At 46.2% G+C, this 20,404-nt stretch overlaps 1 protein-coding gene across 1 annotated transcript in view; it reads right to left on the bottom strand.

Annotated features, from left to right (window-relative positions):
- The window catches only part of SNTB2 (syntrophin beta 2), a 116,628-nt gene extending 105,339 nt beyond the window's left edge, over window positions 1-11,289 (bottom strand). Inside the window, exon 1 of the mRNA XM_025370971.1 lies at window positions 9,918-11,289. Coding sequence (XP_025226756.1) covers window positions 9,918-10,563 — 646 coding nt within the window. The 5' untranslated portion in view covers window positions 10,564-11,289. The remainder of the gene's footprint in view (window positions 1-9,917) is intronic.
- Between the last annotated feature and the right edge of the window lie 9,115 nt (window positions 11,290-20,404).

Below are 20,404 nucleotides of genomic sequence, written 5' to 3'. Positions count from 1 at the left end.
GTCAAGAGTTCGAGACCAGCCTGGCCAACATGGAGAAACCCTGTCTCTACTAAAACTACAAAGATTAGCCAGGCATAGTGGCACATACCAGTAATCCCAGCCACTTTGGAGGCTGAGACAGGAGAATTTCTTGAACCCAGGAGGTAGAGGTTGCAGTGAGCCAAGATGGTGCCTCTGCACTCCGTCCTAAGCAACAGAACGAGACTCTGTCTCCAAAAAAAAAAAAAAAAAAGTCTATACCATCTGAGTCTCTTTCAATGGAACATTAAAGCTTCCAATTTTTCTAAGTGTGAGGTGTAATTTTTTTTTCATTTTTATTTTTATTTTTTTTATTTATTTTATTTTTATTTTTATTTTTTGAGATGGGGTCTCGCTCTGTCACCCAGGCTGGAGTGCAGTGGCCGGATCTCAGCTCACTGCAAGCTCCGCCTCCCGGGTTCACGCCATTCTCCTGCCTCAGCCTCCCAAGTAGCTGGGACTACAGGCGCCTGCCACCTCGCCCGGCTAGTTTTTTGTATTTTTTAGTAAAGACGGGGTTTCACCGGGTTCGCCAGGATGGTCTCGATCTCCTGACCTTGTGATCCGCCCGTCTCGGCCTCCCAAAGTGCTGGGATTACAGGCTTGAGCCACCACGCCCGGCCAGCTTGAGCCACCGCGCCCGGCCAGTCATTTTTAAAATACAGGTTGGGTCTCACTAGATTGACCAGGATGATCTCGAACTCTTGGCCTCAAGTGATCCTACCACCTCTGCCTTCCAAAGTGCTGAGATTAAAGGAATGACCCACCACACACGCCTAGGTGTAACATTTTACATGCATGACAGATTAAATTCAAAAATACACTGCTCAACTTTCTCATCTATTTCATTAAGTTTACTTTCCATGACACATTCAAGATAATTTACACATTTTAAAGCAAGAGGGTCAGAAGACAGCAAAAAGAAAAATGTTGTAGAAAAACCAAAGAAAAAAAATTGTATTTCACATATTCTCAACTAATTGTAGCATTCTAGCAATGTCTTGGGGGCCAGAAATAAAGCCAAGTTTGAATTTTATAATTCTTTTATTATTTTGAAAGGCAAATCTATGATACCATAATCACTAGCACTTTGTTCATATATAAAATTATTTCGGCCGGGCGCGGTGGCTCAAGCCTGTAATCCCAGCACTTTGGGAGGCCGAGGCGGGTGGATCACGAGGTCAGGAGATCGAGACTATCCTGGCTAACATGGTGAAACCCCGTCTCTACTAAAAATACAAAAAACTAGCCGGGCGTGGTGGCGGGCGCCTGTAGTCTCAGCTACTTGGGAGGCTGAGGTGGGAGAATGGCGTGAACCCGGGAGGCGGAGCTTGCAGTGAGCCGAGATCACGCCACTGCACTCCAGCCTGGGAGCACAGCGAGACTCCGTCTCAAAAAAAAATAAAATAAAATAAAATAAAATTATTTCATGAGTTTTGTTTTTACACTAAAATCAAACACAAATTTTATTAAGGAATCAGTGTACTTTCCTCAGAAAGATACTTAAATAAAGTAACCAAATCAATTTTATTTCTCCAGGCACAAAATATTAAACATAACTGACCATACCATCATCTCTCCAAAGGAATTCAAAAGCTCTTTTCTCTAATCTAGAAAAAAGACCCTTTAAAGGAAAAATATGCTCTCATTCCATGTGACCAGATATAGTATACTGTTTATAAACTAAAATGTTTCTTCTCAAACCCCAGAGACAGCAGACAGAGTTACATGGCTTAAGTGCTTTACAACAAAGCTGAATAGTATGAGGGTAACACTCTCCAAATTATTCCACTTTTCCACTGATAACCATTCTTCTACTGCCCCTGGATAGAAATCTCAGGGCTAATTGACTATATCCAAATCAACCACTGTATCCTATCATTTCTTTCTTTGAAACAGTGTCTCTCAATTTTTTCACCCGTGTTTCTAAAGGATCAAACACCTGTGCCAGTAACAAAAACTCACTGCAGGAGATTCTCTGTAAGTATCAAATTTTTGGGTGCTCGGGCAGTTGGAAGGAGACTATCTAGGTAAGAAAAACTTCTTAGTGGACTCTACAATGTCCCCTGACAAGCATCAACTGCTTTAAAGTATTTCTTGAATTGAATCCTCCTCTCTATTCCCACTGCCACTACCACAACCAGCTCCAAAGGAGATCACCTCTGGCTTGGATTACTTTTCACTACAACAGCTGCTGTTTTTCCCACCTTTGGCCTTTCCTCTTTGCACTGCATCCAGTGCTTCCACTGCTGCCAACCCAAAATTCTGTTCCCATCATATCACTTCCTGGATCAAAAATGAATTGCATCAATTTCCCACCTCTTCTATCTCTTCAACCTTTCACTCTTTCTGTTGGTTGGCCTTTTCTCTTGCTATACAAATCTGTCCCAATTATTTTCCCATTTAAAACAAAACAAGGCCGGGTGTGGTGGCTCACGCCTGTAATCCCAGCACTTTGAGAGGCCAAGGTGGGCGGATCACGACGTCAGGAGATCGAGACCATCCTGGCTAACACAGTGAAACCCCATCTCTACTAAAAAATACAAAAACTTAGCCAGGCGTGGTGGCGGGTGCCTGTAGTGCCAGCTACTCGGGAGGCTGAGGCAGGAGAATGGCGTGAACCTGGGAGGCGGAACTTGCAGTGAGCCCAGATCACACCACTGCACTCCAGCCTGGGCAACAGAGCGAGACTCCATCTCAAAAAAAGGAATAAATAGAAAGCATAGTCTACTCACTGCCTTCTGCTCCTGTCACTTTGCTGAAACTGCTCTTATGAGAACTCCAGTGGTCTTGTACGCTAATGATCAAACCCAATGGACTTTTTAGCTCTCAACTTTCTTGGCATCTGTAATATCTGAAGATGCCAATCACCTCCACCTCCTCGAAATTCTTGTCTGTCTGACCACCACTGCACACTTTTCTCCAGATTGTTCTCTTACCTCCCAGACAATTCCTTTCCAGATTCTTCCTCCTTCGCCCTGGCTCTAAATGTAGGGGTTCTGCAGGATTCCATCCTGATTCTACGTCTCAATTTGCACTACTCTTTTTTTTTTTTTTTTTTTTTTTGAGACAGAGTCTCGCTCTGTTGCCCAGGCTGGGCAGTGGTGCAATCTCGGCTCACTGCAATCTCTGCCTCCCGGGTTCACGCCATTCTCCTGCCTCAGCCTCCTGAGTAGCTGGGACTACAGGCACCCGCCACCACGCCAGCTAATTTTTTTGCATTTTTAGTAGAGACGGCGTTTCACCATGTTAGCCAGGATGGTCTCGATCTCCTGACCTCGTGATCCACCCACCTCAGCCTCCCAAAGTGCTAGGATTACAGGCGTGAGCCACCACACCTGGCCTACTCTCTCAATGACTTCATCCACACTCACGCATCAAATATCACTTCTATCTTGACATCTCATAAATCTTGATCTCAGTTGACATTTCTCTTGATTACAGTCCTGAATGCCCAGCCAGCTACTGACCTTTTCCACCAAGATGTCACACAGGTAATTCAAATTCAACATGCCCCAAACTAAACTTATCTTCACTCAGAAAACTAGTTTGTCCTCTGTTCATTTTAGTTTCACAGTTATCTAGCTTCTGAAGCCAGATATCCAGGAGTTAGCCTCCAGTTCTTTCTCTTAAGACCTTAAACATTTAGGCCTGTTGTTTCCATCTCACCATTTCTCCACTACATACTGTCCTATCCAGTCTCGCTATCCTTATGGTGTCACAATAGCCCCCTAACTGCTTTCCCTTACCTCGTGTCTACAGCTCCTATACTCCATCTGCCACTCTCAACTTTCTAAAACATTTTCCCTCATTTAAAGCACTTTGGCAGCACCCTGTGGCCTAAAACTTTCTCAAAGCACATGTATATCAGTAAAAATTTGAGTATATGCCCTCAATCTATGAACATTTATTAATGAATATATACTATAAACCATAAATAAAATATATAAACCAAGAAAGACTGAGATACAGAAAAATAAAGATATAAACATAACCCAGATGAAGTCATGCTATCATTAGCTACTATATGACTCAAAGTACACAACATTCTTAAGGTGAAGTTCATTATCGACGATAATGTGTATATATATCCATACTTCAAAGTCTTCTTGACAATTTCATTTTTTAGGCTGACTCCTTGACAGATATAATTACCTTGAAATGTGACAAAGAGCTCCCACCAGGAGGAGAAACGTTGGTTCTACCTTTTTGTTATTGTTTTTAGTGTTAAAATTATCTCTAATCTACTATTTCTTTGTGCAAATCTCTAAGCCACTTGTTCATTTTGTGAAGATTAATGTAATTAAAAGCAGATAATATAAATCCACTCAACCAGGCTCAAGTAAACTGCAATAAGTTGCATTCTGATAACAGCAGCCAAACTAGTAAGGACACCACTGTCAGTTCCTCAGCTTTGTGAAGCTTGTTCCTGTCACTTTGCTGAAATTGCTCTTATGAAGACTCTAACAATCATAAGGCATCAGCTTGTATATCGAGTGTGTAACGGCACCATCTTATAAGACTAAGAGAACCAGTGTTATCTATATATTAAATATTAATAAAGCTCAATTTCTTTTTTTCAAGTTGAAAAAGTAAATATAAACCTCATTTAGAGACAATTGCTTAGCACTACGTACAAGGCTCTCGATAACCTGGCCTTTGCCCACCTTTCCAGACTGCTCTCCTAGCACACACTTCCTGTACCTTACCACACTTTACTTCTCTCAACAAATCTACTTATCACTTTCTTACCTTTGACATGCTGTCTCCTTTGCACTCCTACCTCCAGTGCCCTGTGTTCTCACCTCTATTAAAGCGTCTATCACAACCTGCAATAACTGTTTCCTTACTAGCCTAAAAGGGCAGGGATTACTCCCAATTTGGAATTCCCAGCATCCACCACAACACTTTGTTTGCAGTAGGTACTTAATAAATGTTGGGGCCGGGCGTGGTGACTCATGCCTGTAATTCCAGCACTTTGGGAGGCCAAGGTGGGTGGATCACGAGGTCAGGAGTTCGAGACCAGCCTGGCCAAGATGGTGAAACTCCATCTCTACTAAAAATACAAAAATTAACTGGGCATGGTGGCAGGTGCCTGTGATCCCAGCTACTCGGGAGGCTGAGGCAGGAGAAGCACTTGAACCCGGAAGGCAGAGGATACAGTGAGCCGAGATCGGGCCACTGCACTCCAGCCTGGGTGACAGAGCAAGACTTCATCTCAAAAATAAATAAATAAATAAAATGAAATAAATAAATAAATGTTGACAGAATGAGAATGGTCTAAATTATTCTGGTTGGCTTTCAATAACTTGCATAATCTGGCTTCAATCTATCTATCCAACTTTATTTTCTTCCCTCAAGTCCATACCAATTAGCCATTCCCCTCACTTTGTATCATATGTCATGCTCATTTTGGCTTTTGCTCAGGCCATCCCCTCAACTTGAACTGACTTCAGTCTACAGAGAAGTAGCCTGTCCTTCAAGCCTGAGATCAAATCTCCTTTCCCTAGGAAGTCATACTCAATTCTTTCATCACCCAATTAATCATTCCCTTTAGTGAACTCTTGAAGAGTGAGTTTTACACACTTTAGCAACTATTTTCTATGGGGTAGTTTTTCCTTTTCCCTTTTTTTGAAGACAGGGTCTCGCTCTGTCACCTAAGCCAGAGCGCAGTGGTGCAATCTGCAACTTCCGCAGAAAAACAAACAAACAAACAAACAAACATTAGCTAGCATTGCGGTGCACATCTGTAGTCCCACTACTTAGGAGGCTGAGGTGGGAGGATCGCTTGAGCCCAAGAGGTTGAGGCTGTAGTGAACTGTGATCGTACCACTACACTCCAGTCTGGGCAACAGAGAGAGGACTTGTCTCAAAATAAATAAAATGCATAATTTTAAAATCCTGATTAAAATGTAAGGCATTATTATACTATTTAGTGGAAGATGCAAGCAAGCAGCATTATTTGTTGTCCAGTTAGTTACCAGTGTACTAACCTAGCCAGGAACACTGATTGGATCCTCGAATAGTCAGCTGAGAACAGCAAAACACTGTTCTACTGTACTCCAGCTAAGCAACAGAGCGAGACTCCATCTCAAAATATTTCATTTACTTATTCATTTATTTATTGGCAGCGTTTCTGTTCACCCAGGCTGGAGTGCAGTGGTGCAATCATGGCTCCCTGCAGCCTCAACCTCTGGGGTCATGCGATCCTCCCACCTCAGACTCTCAAGTAGCTGGGACTACAATTGCGCCACTACACCCAGCTAGTTGTTTGTTTGTTTGTTTGTTTTTCAATTTTTTGTACAGACAGGGTCTCGTTATGCCGCCCCGGCTTGTGTCAAACTCTTAGCCTCAAATGATCTTCCTGCTCTGGTCTCCCAAAGTGCTGGATTACAGGCATTAGCTACCACACTTGGCTTTTTTTTTTTTTTTTTTTTTTAAGCTAGTCAAGTGAAGCAGTGAGAGTGGAGAAGGAACAAATAATCTGTAACTAGTTGTGATCAATTAGTTGTAAACACCACTGCACTTGGACCAGCACAAACTAATTCTTAACCTATTCACCTAAAATAATTCTTATGATGTATTCTTCTTCAGGTAAAAATGGAGCCCTGGGTTTTATTTTAACAACTTGCCATCCTGGCTATTTCGAGAGTGTCTTTGTTAACTCGTAGCATACCTTCATGATCAGGTCCTACCTTCCTCATTCAGACTTGTGTTGTTCATTGCTGTATTCCCGGTCCCTTAAAAAGTACTCAACACATGAATTGCAAAATGAATTAACAACTTTGAGGGAGGTGTTATTATCATCCTGGCTTTACAGATGAGGAAACTAAGGTTTAGCAAGATTAAGTAACTTGCCTAGGGGTTACAAACCACTAGCCAGAAACAAACCCACATCTGACCACAAAATCCTTGCTTCTACTCTACCCTACTGGCTAGAGTAACTTTTTAATGTCTTGCACTTCTGTGTCTTTACTGGTGGCAGCTCTCTCTTCTTAAGGGGAAGCTCAATTTAAGCTTCATCAACCTGGGCATCCTCAACCTCTGATTCCCATGATGGACCTATATAGACCTCTATCTTTGGGTTGTGCCCTCTCCAAACTTCTATTAAAATAGCACTTTTAGCCCTCTGCTGTACTTATTTACTTCTCCTCCTTTTCCCCACATCTCAACTCTACACTTCCTGAGGGCAGGAATCAGGTATCTTCAAGTGTCTCTGGCATGAGTTAAGTGTTAAGTAAATATCTGATGAACGAATAAATAATTCCTGCAAATCCCTGAGATAAAAAGGAAACTTTTCATTCAATTCCCTAACCACAGGCAACCAAAGACTATAGCTTTCCCTGGTGTGGGGTTGGCAAGAGTGCCTGAAATTCCCTGCCCACACCACAGAAAAGCATCCCTGTGCGATGATACGGCAGTTTTTCAAGTTTTGAGACATCTAATGGAAGGACAATATGGTACAGCTTGAAAACTTTAAAGACTAAACTTAAAATCTATCTTCTAAAAGTGGTCTACCTGGATGGGACACCAGCTCTCAATTTTAAATAATGTTTGACTGGTTCAATTAAATCATTGTTTTCAGTGGTTTTACATATTTTGAGTAATTTTATTTCTACACCCAGTGGCTTCAAAATGCAACGTCATAAATCTACTATATTGACTTCCTCACAACTTATAAGAACAAAAACTGCTTGTCTTATACAAAGTGGGAAAATAAAGTAGAACCTGTGTGTTAGGCAAAAAGGCATTCAATAAACATGTTATTATGCTGCCATCTTTCTAAAAGCACACGTGGCCTATTTTAGTTCAATAAAGACTGGGAAGCATTTGCTACAAGGTTTTCATTTTACTAGTCTGAATACTAGGTTCAAACTATACCTACACAAAAAGTGGGTTGTTTGTTTTTGAAACGGAGTCTTGCTCTGTCATCCAGGCTAGGCATCCAGGCTGGAGTGCAGTGGTGCCATCTTGGCTCACTGCAATCTCCACCTCCGAGGTTCAAACGATTCTCCTGCCTCAGCCTCCCTAGTAACTGGGATTACAGGCATCTGCCACCATACCCGGCTAATTTTTGTATTTTTAGTAGAGACGAGGTTTCGCCACGTTCTCCTGACCTCAGGTGATCCACCCACCTTGGCCTCCCAAAGTGCTGGGATTATAGGCATGAGCCACCATGCCTGGCCAAAAAGTGTTTTTTTTTTTTTTTTTTTTTTTTTTTAAACATGGTGTAAAAGGTTCAATTGTCTGCCCATCACAAGTGAGGACTACATAAATAGTACATTCTGGATGTAAGAATTAATAACCAAATGCTTAGCTAGACCAATTTCAAGGTACACGTTTAGAGTAACAATTTTTTTATACACACACCCAAACCACAATCTTAATTTTACTCCTTCTATTAACACTAATTTCCGAGCAGTGTCTAGCCCCACCTAGACGTGCAATATAAATAAGGTTTATAAATAGGACATTATAAAGGTGGGACACTGGAATTTCACAACTGGTGTACATGAAATCATTTCTGGTAAACCAGTATTTTTCCAAATATTCACAAGCTGATTTATAAGAAAGTGAAAATCCATTGTGCCAAGTCGGACTTCTGGCCCCTCGGTTTGATTGGTCCTTCTTCACCAGCAGCCCCCAGCCCTTCCCTTCTGTCCTTCCTCTGCCAGGAATACCCTCCTGACTCATCCCTGCCTGCCTATGTCCATCACTTCCTTGGAGACCCGGCTCAAGATTCAGCTCCGGGAAAAAGTCCTCCCTGGCTAATTCCATCTCCACTACTTTCTAACTTTGCATTCCTTTGGTATTTAAATATAGTTTGCACGACGTAATCGCCAGCTTCATTCCTTTCCTCCCTATAAGTTGTTTTGCATTTTTCTATCATTTCTCCAACTAGAGACCAAGTAGGGACAGCATCTTCTTTTATATTCTTTTCAACACAGCTAGCAATAATCACCAGCGAAAGAAAGCTGACCGCTCAAAAATTTATGAAGAAAGCAACTGACTCTTCGTTTATAATTTACAATATCACCTCCAACATGCATGAGTTCTTAGAGGAGAGGAATTTTATTTTTGCCCTAGTTCAAATTCATCACGAAAGATCCAACTTACAGATCACATACATATAACTTACTGTAAAGAATAATCCTGGTTACTGAAACCTATTTTGTGATTTGCCATTTCAAATTTCTTACAAAAACCCTAATAGCGCGCCTGTGAGTGGTAGGAAGCTGGCAGCAGACTTGCAAAAGGGGCAAAACTCTAGTTGGCAGTAAATGTTCAAACACGTGAGCCTCCACTGTTAAACAAGGTTCATTAACCACACAGACTTGCTGTTTCAGCTTTCTGGCTTCAATGAAGTGCTATGATCTCCTTTGGTTATTGTTGAGAGCCAATGATGGGTTAAATTCCCATAAATTAACCAGCTCTTTGGTGGGTTGCCCAAGCATACAGCTGGCATCGGTGTGGACGGACTTTTTTTTTTTTTTTTAATAGACCCACCCGCCCCGAGGAGCCAGAGGTGAGTGAGTTAAGCGCCAACCCGGCACTTCCCAGCGGGCAAACGGAGACAGACCCACTCGAGCCGTTCGCTCTGCCTCAAGTTCTTAGTGTCAGCTTATCGGGCCGAGAGGAGGCTTCATAGGCAGCTGCTTTTTACTCAGTCTCAGCCGAGTCTTCCTTAGGGGCTGCAAGTAACACTTCGGCGGCTGCCCAACTTTTCCTGCAAGAAGCATCCGTTTTTCCACACTGAAAGCTCCAGAAACCCGGGTTTGGGGTGAGAGGGGGAGAGAACCGGCTCGCCCCGCCGGCGGGGCAGGAACAAAGTGAGCTCCCGCGAGCCCAGGCCGCCGCGGCCCGCCCACCCTCCCGCCCGCCCGGCCGGCCCCGCTCACCCTCCAGCAGCACCTCCTTGCCCGCGCGCTTCAACGCCTGCACGGCCTGGTCGTGGGTGGCCTGGCGCAGGTCGGTGCCATTCACCGACAGGATGGCGTCGCCCAGCCGCAGCGCCCGGCTCTGGTCGGCGGCCAGCCCCGGGAAGATCTTGGAGATGAGGATCGGCATCCGGTTCTCGCGGCCGCCCTTGATGCTGATGCCCAGGCCGCCCGCCTCCTGCTTCACCACCCGCACCCGGCGCACGGGAGGCGACGCGCCCGCCTCACCCGCGGGGCTCCGAAGTGGCGCCGGCGGGCTTGGGGGCCCCAGGCCGCGGCTTGGGCTCCCGGGCAGCGAGTCGCCCGCGCCGCCGCCGTTCGGGAGGCCGTTGAAGGCGGCTGCCGCGGGTCCCAGAGCGGGCTCTAGCTCGGCCGCGGCGGCGTCGCCCGTCAGGCTCAGGCTCTCCCCGCTCAGCTCGGCCACCACTCGGACCCAGCGCTCCCTCAGGAGCAGCTCCACCAGCCCCGCTTTGGTGGCCCGCGTCCACACCGCCATGGCCGGCCCCGCTCCAGCCGCCGCAGCTACCCTCATTCCAGTCAGGCAGCCTCGGCGCTTCCCCCTTCCCGCCCGGAGGGGCGGGCCCGGCCCCTCCCCCGCGTGATTCATTATTCATGAAGCCACGCCTGCCTCCGGAGGGGCGGGGCCGGCGCAGCCGTTTCCGGGAGGTGCAGAAGTTGTCTGATCCCTTGCCTCTCGCCGGACGTGGGCAGCCCGAGTGCAGTGGGACTGCATTTCTCATTCTCCTTCCATTGGCTCCCCACGGCTCCCCCCGGAAATTCACGGGAGCTGCCCGGGCACGGAAAGTAAAATCAGCTTGGAGAAGCACTTTGCAAGCCTGCAAGACCCGGTGGCACGTTCATTCTTGCATTGATTGGTTCGTACCCTGTATATTGAGCGCTTAGCCCTGTACTCCGGCTCCTTTTGAGGCCCTGTAGATAAGCTCAGTAGTACCAACAACAGCTGAGAGTTTGCGGTCTAGTGGGGAAGGAAAATGCAGAACCAACCAACTAGGTGTGATACTATGTGGTTAAGTGACATGCAGAAAACGTCCCCAGAACAGCATAAAAGGAACATTTGGTTAGGCCTGGGGTCAGCTTCACAGAGGTGACAACGGAGGGTGAACGGCTCAAGCAAAGGTCCAACAGCATGATCCAAGCCTTTGTCAATGTTTTGTAATCTCGTTTACTTGCCTGTAATTCAAGAGGGAACCATGTTTTCTTAAACTCTGAAGCCACAATTGGCAGGCCTCAAGGATATTTGCAGAATGATGGTGTCTTATGGTTCTTCAGAGAAACCAATCAATAGGATATATAGAGATATATAAATTTATTATTTTTATTTTTATAAGGGACTGGCCACGAGATTATGGATGCTGAGAAGTTCCACGATCTGCCATCTGCAAACTGGAGACCCAGGAAAGTTGGTGGTGCACTTCCAATCCAAGCCCAAAGGCCTGAGACGCAGGGGAACCAGTGGTGTAAACCTGGGCCCAGCGCGGTGGCTCAAGGCCGGGCGCGGTGGCTCAAACCTTTAATCCCAGCACTTTGAGAGGCCGAGGTGGGTGGATCAGCTGAGGTCATGAAGTCATGAGTTCGAGACAAGCCTGACCAACATGGAGAAACACCATCTCTACTAAAAATACAAAAAATTAGCCGGGCATGGTGGCACAATCCCAGCTACTCGGGAGGCTGAGGCAGGAGAATTGCTTGAACCCAGGAGCGGAGGTTGCAGTGAGCTGAGATGGCGCCATTGCACTCCAGCCTGGGCAACAAGAACAAAACTCTGCCTCAAAAACAACAACAACAAAAAAAGACTCACGCCTGTAATCCCAGCACTTTGGGAGGCCGAGGCGGGCGGATCACAAGGTCAGGAGATCGAGACCATCCTGGCTGACACAGTGAAACACCATCTTTACTAAAAATACAAAAAAATAGCTGGCGTGGTCGTCTCAGCTACTAGGGAGGTTGAGGCAGGAGAATGGCGTGAACCCAGGAGTGAACCCAGGAGGTGGACCTTGCAATGAGCCGAGATCGTGCCACTGCACTCCAGCCTGGGTGAGAGAGCGAGACTCAGTCTCAAAAAAATGTCTGGGCTGGGTGCGGTGGCTTACACCTGTGATCCCAGCACTTTGGGATGCCGAGGCAGTGGATCACCTGGGGTCAAGAGTTCTAGACCAGTCTGGCCAACATGGTGAAACCCCGTCTCTACTAAAAATACAAAAAATTAGCCGGGCGTGGTGGCAGGCACCTGTAGTCCCAGCTACTCAAGAGGCTGAGGCAGGAGAATCACTTGAATCTGGAAGGCAGAGGTTGCAGTGAGCCAAGATTGTGCCACTGCACTCCAGCCTGGGCAACAAGAGCAAAATTCCATCTCCAGAAAAAAAAGAAAGTCCGAGAAGGGGGCCGCACGCAGTGGCTCATGCCTGTAATCCCAGCACTTTGGGAGACTGAGGCAGTCAGATCACTTGAGGTCAGGAGTTCAAGACCAGGCTGGCCAATGTGGTGAAACCCCCGTCTCTACTAAAAATACAAACATTAGCCGGATATGGTTGTGGGCCCTTATAATTCCATCTACTCGGGAGGCGGAGGCAGGAGAATTGCTTGAACCCAGGAGGTGGAGGTTGCCATGAGCTGAGATCACGCCAGTGTACTCCAGCCTGGGCAACAAAGCAAGACCCTGTCTCAAAGTCTGAGAAAGGGGTGAGGGTGGGAGTTGGGGGGGGACAATGATGTAAGTCCCCATCCCAATGCCAAGGCGCCAGAGCCAGGTGTACCAAAGTCTGAGGGCAGGAGAAGATGAATGTCCCAGCTCAGGCAGAGAGTGAATTCCCCCTTCCTCTGCCCTTTGTTCTGCTTAGGCCCTCAACTGATTGGATGCTGCCTGCCCACATTGGTGAGGGTGATACTCTTTAGAGTCTACCATGGAAATGCTAATCTCTTCCTGAAACACCCACACAGGTATACCCAGAGGTTATGTTCTACTAGTTACCTGGGGATCCCTTAGCCCAGTCAAGTTGACACAAAATTAACATCACAGATGGTTACTTAGGAAGATGCCAGAATTTCAATGTGAACAGAGCATAAGGTCAGTGGAAGTGGGAGGATATGAGTGTGAAAAGCATCTTTTTTTTTTTTTTTGAGACAAGAGTTTCGCTCTTTTTGCCCAGGCTGGAGTGCGATGGTGCGATCTCGGCTCATTGCAATCTCTGCCTCCCGGGTTCAAGTGATTCTCCTGCCTCAGCCTACTGAGTAGCTGGGATTACAGGCATGTGCCACCACGCCTGACTAATTTTGTATTTTTTAGTGAGACAGGGTTTCTCTATGTTGGCCAGGCTGGTCTCAAACTCCTGACCTCAGGTGATCTGCCTGCCTCGGCCTCCCAAAGTGCTGGGATTACAGGCGTGAGCCACCGCGCCCAGACGAAAAGCATCTTATAACAAAATATCAAAGAGTTTGGACTTGACTTTATAGATCTTTCTTTTTTTTTTTTTTTTTGAGACAGAGTCTCATTCTGTCACCCAGGCCGGAGTGGTACAGTGGCTTGATCTCAGCTCACTGCAACCTCCACCTCACATGTTCAAGTGATTCTCCTGCCTCAGCCTCCCAAGTAGCTGGGATTACAGGCGTGTGCCATCACGCCAGCTAATTTTTATAATTTTAGTAGAGGTGGGGTTTCACCATGTTGGTCAGGCTGTTCTTGAACTCCTGACCTCATGATCCACCTGCCTTGGCCTCCCAAAGTGCTGGGATTACAGGTGTGAGCCACCACCCGGCCATAGATCTGACTTTCTTAGCCTGCAGGCCATGGCCTTTTGTTGGGGCAAGTGTACATGGGCATTCCCAAAAACTGTATGCAAAATTTGGTCTCTAAGGTATTTTTTTGAAGCCTGTGATTCATCCAATTGGCAGGAAGTTTCCATGACCAAAGGCCATGAGCCACTGCTGTGCACATTGCAGAGCCTGCAGTGGCTTTTATCCAGACAGGAGTGATACAATCTACCCACCTCCTCTAGCTTCATGGACTAGAAGACCTGAGAAAACTGAGGGCCAGAGAGCCAAAGACCAAAGACCATGGCCCAAAGTCCACAGGAAGGAGGCAGAGACAACTCAGGACTCCCAGCCTCTGGATCCAGGGCTATTTTCACTATACAGTACCCCTCAGACCTCAAAAATAAGGGTCCAGGCTGGGCACAGTGGCTCATGCCTATAATCCCAAAACTTTGGGAGGGTGAGGCAAGCAGATCATTTGAGGTCAAGAGTTCGAGACCAGCCTGACCAACATGGTGAAACCCCATCTCTACTAAAAATACAAAAAAAAAAAAAATTAGCCGGGTGTGGTGGTGCATACTCCATCTCAGCTACTCAGGAGGATGAGGTAGGAGAATCACTTGAACCCAGGAGGCAAAGGTTGCAGTGAGCCAAGATCGCACCACTGCACTCCAGCCTGAGCAAGACTTTGTCTCAAAAAAAAAAAAAAAAAAAGTAAAATTAAAAAACTAAAAAATAAACTAAGGGTCCAGAAAGCACACTGTTAAGAAAGCAAGTGCGGGCTGGGCGCGGTGGCTCAAGCCTGTAATCCCAGCACTTTGGGAGGCCCGGACGGGCGGATCACGAGGTCAGGAGATCAAGACCATCCTGGCTAACACAGTGAAACCCCGTCTGTACTAAAAAGTACAAAAAAACTAGCCGGGCGAGGTGGCAGGCGCCTGTAGTCCCAGCTACTTGGGAGGCTGAGGCAGGAGAATGGCGTAAACCCGGGAGGCGGAGCTTGCAGTGAGCCGAGATCCGGCCACTGCACTCCAGCCTGGGCAACAGAGCAAGACTCCGTCTCAAAAAAAAAAAAAGAAAAAGAAAGCAAGTGCTCAGCAAAATCATGAGGTCAAGGTGTCCTCTAACTTTTCTTCAGCAGTAGTAGCAAAAAATCCCTGTGTTTTCATGTGGGCAGGGACGGGGGCAAGCAGAGGGAATGTGCACCAATTCCTGTAAAAGGGGCTGTAAACTTGCTTGCTCATGAAGTGCACGTTGAGGCTCGTAAACAGTGGCCATGCACCACTCTGTGAATGCATGTTCATGTGCAGGCAGAAACTTCTGAAGAGCCTCCTGTAACAGAAGTTAAAATAATAAATATAGAGGCTGGGAAGTGTCCAGAGCCCAAATGAAGAAAGAATTCAAAATGAGAAAAGTATCTTACCAAAAAAAAAAAAAAATATCATTACAGCAGAATCCTCTTTGCGATTAGTGGAGCCGGATTTTCTAAGCTGCAAATGTCAGCAAAAGCTCAACCCTCCAGCCCTCTCCTAAATCAACTGCAGAGGCCAGCTTGCTGTTCTAGCAAGTCCCAATGTGCCCAAGTGCACCTGCGGTCACAGGCATTCTGGCTTTGCTCCAGCTGAGGTGTGAGCCCCCAGAGGCCTGAGTTATGTGAAATTTCTGCTTATTAGAGAGTGTTTGGCAGCTGATTCCTTAGAGAATAAGCACTATTTTTAACACTTGCATTTGCAATCACCCAGGAGTTGGGCACTTGAGGACACCTTTATTAGTAAAAGGGAAGTGCTGGGAATTCTCTTCAAGGAGATCAAGACCTTTTTTTTTTTTTTTTTTTTTTTTTTTTTGAGACGGAGTCTTGCTCTGTCGCCCAGGCTGGAGTGCAGTGGCCGGATCTCAGCTCACTGCAAGCTCCGCCTCCTGGGTTTACGCCATTCTCCTGCCTCAGCCTCCCGAGTAGCTGGGACTACAGGCACCCGCCACCTCGCCCGGCTAGTTTTTTTTGTATTTTTTTTAGTAGAGATGGGGTTTCACCGTGTTAGCCAGGATGGTCTCGATCTCCTGACCTCGTGATCTGCCCGTCTCGGCCTCCCAAAGTGCTGGGATTACAGGCTTGAGCCACCGCGCCCGGTCAAGACGTTTTTACCAATAAAGTTGGAGTAAGTCACGGATCTGCTAACTAATAGTGAGGGCACTTACATAAGACAGCAAGTTATATAACAAAATATTTAACCCTGGAAATAGCTAGTGGAGGTAGACTGGTATTGGGATTACTTGAGAATTTTTCCTTTCAAGATTATTTTCAGTCTGGGTGCGAGAGCTCACACCTTGTAATCCCAGCACTTTGGGAGGCTGAGGCGGGTGGATCACGAGGTCAGGAGATCGAGACCATCCTGGGCAACATGGTGAAACCCCATCTCTAATAAAAATACAAAAATTAGCTGGGCATGGTGGCATCCGCCTGTTGTACCAGCTACTCAGGAGGCTGAGGCAGGAGAATCACTTGAACCCAGGAGGCGGAGGTTGCAGTGAGCTGAGATCGTGCCATTGCACTCCAGCCTGGGCAACAGAGCAAGACGCCATCTCAAAAAAAAAAAAAAAAAAAAAAGATTATTTAAAAATATGTCAATAAAAAAAAAATCCCCCAACTGTCAAGCTGTATCTACAAGGCCTTCCATAAGAACCTAAATGAACTTTTCAACATTGCCTTTCATCACTACCTTCAGATGAGCCAAACTCATTCAGTCAGTGTCTCCCAATGATGCCTTGCACGTTGTCTAAGTCCTTCTTTCCAGACACCACCTGCCTCCTCTGGCTGAATTCCCTTACCACCTAGCAAGATTTCATTTCAGCTTTGCCTGACTACTCAGTTCATTGGGAATTTTCCTTTGAACAATTTAATTCTGTTCCTGGCTTGTTTGGCCAAGTAGATTATAAAATACAGGAGGGCAGGGACCACTCATCAACTTATATTTATTCCCCACTATTCCAAAACTATTACCTTGCAGAGAAGGAACTCATTAAACATATGATTGATTGAAATTCGGTACTTTCTGCACTATAGTCCTTTCAAATAATTCCTCTGAAGGTTATTGGTTCCTTGCAGAGTGAAAATTACCATCTAGGAAATTGCAAGGAGTCAGTGGAAATCTACTTACTGTGGATAATAAAATCTGAAATAAAAAGAGTTCACATCTGTTTCCGCAGTTTCTTAAGGACAGCGAGACAGCCGGGCGCGGTGGCTCAAGCCTGTAATCCCAGCACTTTGGGAGGCCGAGACGGGCGGATCACGAGGTCAGGAGATCGAGACCATCCTGGCTAACACGGTGAAACCCCGTCTCTACTAAAAAATACAAAAAACTAGCCGGGCGAAGTGGCGGGCGCCTGTGGTCCCAGCTACTCGGGAGGCTGAGGCAGGAGAATGGCGTGAACCCGGGAGGCGGAGCTTGCAGTGAGCTGAGATCCGGCCACCGCACTCCAGCCTGGGCGGCAGAGCCAGACTCAGTCTCAAAAAAAAAAAAAAAAAAAAAAAAAAAAAAAAAAAAAAAAAAAAAAAAGGACAGCGAGACAAGCTAAGATCATTCTTTGAAGAGTCATGTTACTTTACCTCTAAAAAAAGGAAATGGCGGCTGGGCACAGTGGCTCACACCTGTAATCCCAGCACTTTGGGAGACCAAGGCGGGCAGATTGCTTGAGGCCAAGAGTTTGAGACCAGCCTAGCCAACATGGTGAAACCTCGTCTCTACTAAAAATACAAAAATTAGCGTGGTATAGTGGTGCACGCCTATAATCCCAGCTACTCAGGAGGCTGAGGGATGAGAATCGTTTGAACCAAGGAGGCAGAGGTTATAGTGAGCTGAGATCACGCCATTGCACTCTAGCCTGGGCAACAGAGTGAGACTCTGTCTCAAAAAATAAATGAAAGGGCCGGGCATGGTGGCTCACGCCTGTAATCCCAGCACTTTGGGAGGCCAAAGTGGATGGATCACGAGGTCAGGAGATCGAGATCATCCTGGCCAACATGGTGAAACCCCGTCTCTACTAAAAATACAAAAATTAGCTGGGCATGGTGGTACATGCCTATAATCCCAGCTACTTGGGAGGCTGAAGCAGGAAAATCGCTTGAACCAGGGAGTCAGAGGTTGCAGTGAGCTGAGATTGCGCCACTGCACTCCAGCCTGGTGAAAAAGCGAGACTCCATCTCAAAAAAATAAACAAATAACAAAATAAAAATAAAAATAAAAAATAAAGGCTGGGCGCAGTGGCTCACACCTGCAATCCCAGTACTTTGGGAGGCCGAGGCAGGCTGATCACACGGTCAGGAGATCGAGACTATCCTGGCTAACATATTGAAACCCCATCTCTACTAAAAATACAAAAACCCCATTTCTACTAAAAATACCACAAAAAAAAAAATTAGCCTGGCATGGTGGCATGCACCTGTAGTCCCAGCTACTCAGAAGGCTGAGGCAGCAGAACTGCTTGAACCTGGGAGGCGGAGGTTGCAGTGAGCCAAGATCGTGCCATTGCACACCAGCCTGGGCAACAGAGCAAGACTCCATCTCAAAAAAATAAATAAAAAGTACCTACTGCTGTCATTATTACCAGTTGACTTTCAGCAGCACCAATAATAAAACATTTGATAGAAACTCTTGGCTGGGCACCATGGCTCAAGCCTATAATCCTAGCATTTTGGGAGGCTGAGGCAGGAGGATCACTTGAGCCAAGACTGGGCAATGTGGCAAAACTCCATCTCTACAAAAAAATACAAAAATTAACTGGGAGTGGTGGGCACCTATAGTCCCAGCTACTAGGGAGCCTGAGTTGGGAGGATCACTTCAGCCCAGGAGTTCAAGGCTGCAGTGGGCTGTGATCAGATCACTGCACTCCAGTCTGGGTGACACAGTGAGACCCTGTCTCAAAAAAAGGAAGGAAGGAAGGAAGGGAAGGAGGGGAAGAAAGAGAGAGGAAGGAAGGCAGGCAGGGAGGGAGAGAGGGAGGGAAGAGAAGAAAGAGGAAGGAAGGAAGGAAGGAAGGAAGGAAGCAAGGAAGGAAGGAAGGAAGGGAGGGAGGGAGGGAGGGAGGGAAGGGAGGGAGGAAGAACGGAAGGAGGGAGGGAAAAGAGGAAGGAAGGAAGAAAAAAACAACAACAACAACTCTCCAGCTGCTAGTCTGTACTTTATCTAGGAATGACTATGCCATAACACCATTTGATTCCATGCTTAAAGGGCAAATGGCCAAATTAATTTCGGTGACAAACAGACCTTGTATAAAGCTACACTTCGGCTGAAAGAGAGTATAGATTGCCAAGAGTCCGTCAAAGGAAAAGAATTAGTGGATCTGGGGCTGGTTCCAAGGTATGAGTGTTGTGTAATTTCATAAGGAAGGAGGGCCTCAAGCAAAATTGCAGCCCTTAGCAAGCCTGAAGGTCACTGCCACAAAGGTGGCCTGATGCCAGAGGAACAAAAGCAGGAGCCACTCAATTACTACTAAAGAAGACGCCAAAGGGAGAAATAAGCTCATAAAATCACCGATCCAACATCCAGCTTTGACAAATTATCTATGCATAACTCTTCCCCACTTAGAAGACAGCAGGATCAGTTATCCTTTTCAATGAATAGTACTACTTTACCTTCCAGGAGAAATATCCTGCAACATATTTTCACTCCAGCACAAACATGTCGCGAAAGAAAGGTGCATACGTCCTTTAGCTGATGCAAGCACATTTTTAATTCATCCCACCAAGATAAATCACTAACCATCTGAAACCCGCAAAAATGGATTAACGATCTCATACAGCATGACTATGAAAACCCACATCTGCTAACCACATTCCTAATAGGAAGCAGCTGGTGACAGTTTTGTAGCACTGTGACTTTTTAAAGGAAAATATTAGCAAGGACACACTAAATAGAAGTTTAGTTTCATTGAATCCACTTAGTTACGGAAAATCAGTATTTTCTTTTTTCTTTTTTATCGATAATCATGGAAATTACATAATTTGTCATGAAATTCAAATAATATCTAAAAATAAAAGTCAGCCCAGCACAGTGGCTCACGTCTGTAATCCTAGTACTTTGGAGGCCGAGATGGGTGGATCACTTGAGGTCAGGAGTTCGAGAACAGCCTGGTCAACGTGGTGAAACCTTGTCTCCACTAAAAATACAACAATTAGCCAGGGATGGTGGTAGGCGCCTGTAATCCCAGCTACTCGGGAAGCTGAGGCAGGAGAATCACTTGATCCCTGGAGACAGAGGTTGCAGTGGGCCGTGACTGTGCCACTGCACTCAAGCCTGGGTGACAAAGCGAGACTGTGTCCAAAAAAAAAAAAAAAATTTAATTAAAAGTCTACTTTCCCCCTTCATCAGTTCCCCTTTCCTTTCCTTTTTCCTTTCCTCTTTCTTTTGAGACGGAGTCTCACTCTGTCGCCCAGGCTGGAGTGCAGTGGCCTGATCTCAGCGCACTGCAAGCTCCGCCTCCCGAGTTCACACCATTCTCCTGTCTCAGCCTCCCAAGTAGCTGGGACTACAGGCGCCTGCCGCCACGCCCGGCTAATTTTTTGCATTTTTAGTAGAGACGAGGTTTCGCCGTGTTAGCCAGGATGGTCTCGATCTCCTGACCTCATGATCCGCCCGCCTTGGCCTCCCAAAGTGCTGGGATTACAGGTGTAAGCCACCATGCCC

This window comes from Theropithecus gelada, chromosome 20 (genome assembly GCF_003255815.1).
Source record: "Theropithecus gelada isolate Dixy chromosome 20, Tgel_1.0, whole genome shotgun sequence".
Taxonomy (NCBI): Eukaryota; Metazoa; Chordata; class Mammalia; order Primates; family Cercopithecidae; genus Theropithecus; species Theropithecus gelada.
The sequence above is the reverse complement of the archived record's forward strand: the minus strand, read 5'-3'. Positions and strand labels throughout refer to the sequence as shown.